General features: G+C 39.7%; 1 protein-coding gene across 1 annotated transcript; it reads left to right on the top strand.

Moving 5' to 3' along the window:
* The first annotated feature begins 1238 nt into the window (after positions 1–1238).
* Positions 1239–1628, top strand: LOC123244181 (keratin-associated protein 4-6-like). The gene has a single exon (XM_044672504.1). It carries the CDS (start codon positions 1239–1241, stop codon positions 1626–1628), a length of 390 nt encoding a protein of 129 aa, XP_044528439.1.
* The last annotated feature ends 1069 nt before the right edge of the window (positions 1629–2697 follow it).

Genomic DNA, 2697 nt, shown 5'->3' with positions numbered 1-2697 from the left:
ACCTATCACCTTCTTCAGCTGCCCAAAAGCAGTCAAAATTGCCACTCCTTCTGGAACTGGTATTCTTGCATTGTATGAAGCTCTGGATATCCTCTAATGTGGCTTGTTAAGGCCCTTTCATGCCCCACTTTGGTCCTGCTTGAAGGCTCTAGGGAGCCATCATCAATGTCTTATTCTGCAACATCCAAGAGGCTTGAAGATACTTTTCCACTCACCATCAATGGAACCACTCCCCTCTCACTCAAGAACTACCCTAAAAATTTATTTTAACATAAAAAAGGACTTCACAGCTTTAGTTGTTTCTATTATAAATATAAAATTTCAATCAAGCTGAATCATATTGTCTAGCAATGATCATCACTGATTCAGGACTGCCAGGAACAACTGCCTTGTCCCTATAGTCATTCTTTATTTAATTATTCCAAAAATGTTAGTCAATTATTATATTGTGTGTATGTATATGTATATAACTCCTATTATGTTTCAGACACAGAAATATGCCTTGAGGCTACAAAATAACAAGAAGACAACATAAAAACTATTATGTAAAAACAAGGTATATTGAAAATAAATTTTAATTAATTGAAGGGGGAGGCATTAGAATTTAGGAGGATTCAAAAATAGAAACACTTTTCTCAAGTTTGTTTAGCTCTAGAAATAAAAGGCCACTTAAGAGCATTTTTCATGTTTTCATGAACACTTCCTTAAAGGTTTCTTCCCCATACACAAACTATATCTCTCTGTGAGTCATGGGATGATACATAGACTGTAGTGAGTAACATCAAAGACTATAGACTGTGGCTCTCGCATGAGCATTAGAAGTTGGAGGCAGGAAAAAATAAACAGAAGTGATGTCTCTAACTAACTTGATTTATAACAGTATTCATATTATGTTTGTTGTTCAATATAGATTGGGAGAGGGTCTCTGAGGTTACTTCTAATTCTGCTATTTCTAATATTCTGATTCTTAGCAGATAGATTTTCATTTAAACAGATATACAGAAAAGTAGATGAGTCCTAACAGGTTAGAGGAAATACATTTTTTTCCATTATCACAGAAATTACCGAATTTTAGGGTTGTTTTTCCCTCTTGCTAAAGAATAATGAGGAAATAAGCTATTACTAAAGATGGCTGCCATTCAGGATGATATAAAAGAACCCTGTGGGGTCAGGAGACTTCCATACTCAAGTAACTTCATCCCCTGGAAACCAACCCAGACACCTAACCAACCATCACCATGGTCAGCTCCTGTTGTGGCTCTTCCTGCTCTGGCCTGAGCTGTGGCTCTGGCTGCTGTGCTCCCTGCTGCTGCCGCCCTGCCTGCTGCCTTCGGCCAGCCTGCTGCCAGAGCACCTGCTGCAGGACCAACTGTTATAGACCCACCTGCATTGTGTCCACCTGCTGCCGCCCCAGCTGCTGTGTGTCCAGCTGCTGCCAGCCTTGCTGCCGCCCCAGCTGCTGTGTGTCCAGCTGCTGCCGCCCCAGCTGCTGCTGCCAGCCTTGCTGCCGCCCCAGCTGCTGTGTGTCCAGCTGCTGCCAGCCTTGCTGCCGCCCTATCTGCTGCCAAACCACCTGCTGCAGAACCACCTGCTGCCGACCAGCCTGCTGCGGCTCCTCTTGCTGTTAAATGTATGGACTTGTACATGACTGCTTATCATCATCTCCTCCTCCCAGGGAAACATGAGTGCCCTAACTCATGTCAGTCAGGATGAGTAGAATTGGTACAGTCAACCAATTTTAAGCTAATTCACAAGAGACTTATTTGGAAACCCCCACTAGTGGTTCCCTATTTGTTTTCTTCTATCCCCTACCACATTTTAAAATTTTGAAATGTTTTAGAAAAGGTCTCTTCCTCTTTACAAGGCCAAATTTGATAGAAGATGTATTTTCATCCTATGTGTGAAATAATTTTTAGTTTAATTTTAAGTTCAACAAGTCAAACCAAAATCTAATCCTCCAACCTTCTTGTGTTCCTTCTTAACTTTAAATCTCCTGACTCTGCTGTGTGAGAAGAAAATTAACTCCATACTGTTTCTCACCCTAAGATTTCACTACTGAGATTTCAAAGATTTTTTTTCCTGCTAAATTCTCTCTTATGCTGATTTTCTATTGTTTTTATGACTGTTAATGTCCAAATAAGATTCGTATTTCTTGGCAATGAATAAATAAACAAGTGAAATGGTCTTCCTAATTCTTTCTTATTTTATGTTGTCTGAGTATTTGGGCAATTCATTGAATCACATGATCACAGGACTTCAGATTTTGATGAATCTTCAGTACTCATCCTGTACCTCTACTTAACGACCTTCAAAGAGGAGTAACAAACTGCTGCCCAAGGCAGCCTCTTCTACTTTGGGACAGCTCTGATAGTCAGGATGATTTTTCCAACATAAAACGTAAATATTCCACTTTGCCAATTCTTTCCATGGCTCCTGGTTTTGCCATTTGGGTTCAAACAAATTAAGTCCATGTTCCACATGACAATATTTTAAGTTCTTGAAAACAGCTTTCATATCCCTATCTTCTTTTCTCTAGGACAAACATCTAAGTTCCTTCAACCCATTTTCATATGCCATGAAATTAAAGTACTTTACCATTGATGTCTCCCTCCTCTGTCCTCCAGCTTAAGGAGGAGATCATTGACCAAATCAATTTCCACCACATAGTTGTAAAATATATTTTGGAAACAATGTGTT

Source organism: Gracilinanus agilis, chromosome 4, assembly GCF_016433145.1.
Source record: "Gracilinanus agilis isolate LMUSP501 chromosome 4, AgileGrace, whole genome shotgun sequence".
In the NCBI taxonomy this organism is placed as follows: Eukaryota; Metazoa; Chordata; class Mammalia; order Didelphimorphia; family Didelphidae; genus Gracilinanus; species Gracilinanus agilis.
This window is presented reverse-complemented; position numbering and strand designations above follow the sequence as displayed.

Excerpts from the sequence above, each read along its gene's own strand:
- LOC123244181 (XM_044672504.1), top strand. The coding sequence starts at position 1,239 with ATGGTCAGCTCCTGTTGTGGCTCTTCCTGCTCTGGCCTGAGCTGTGGC.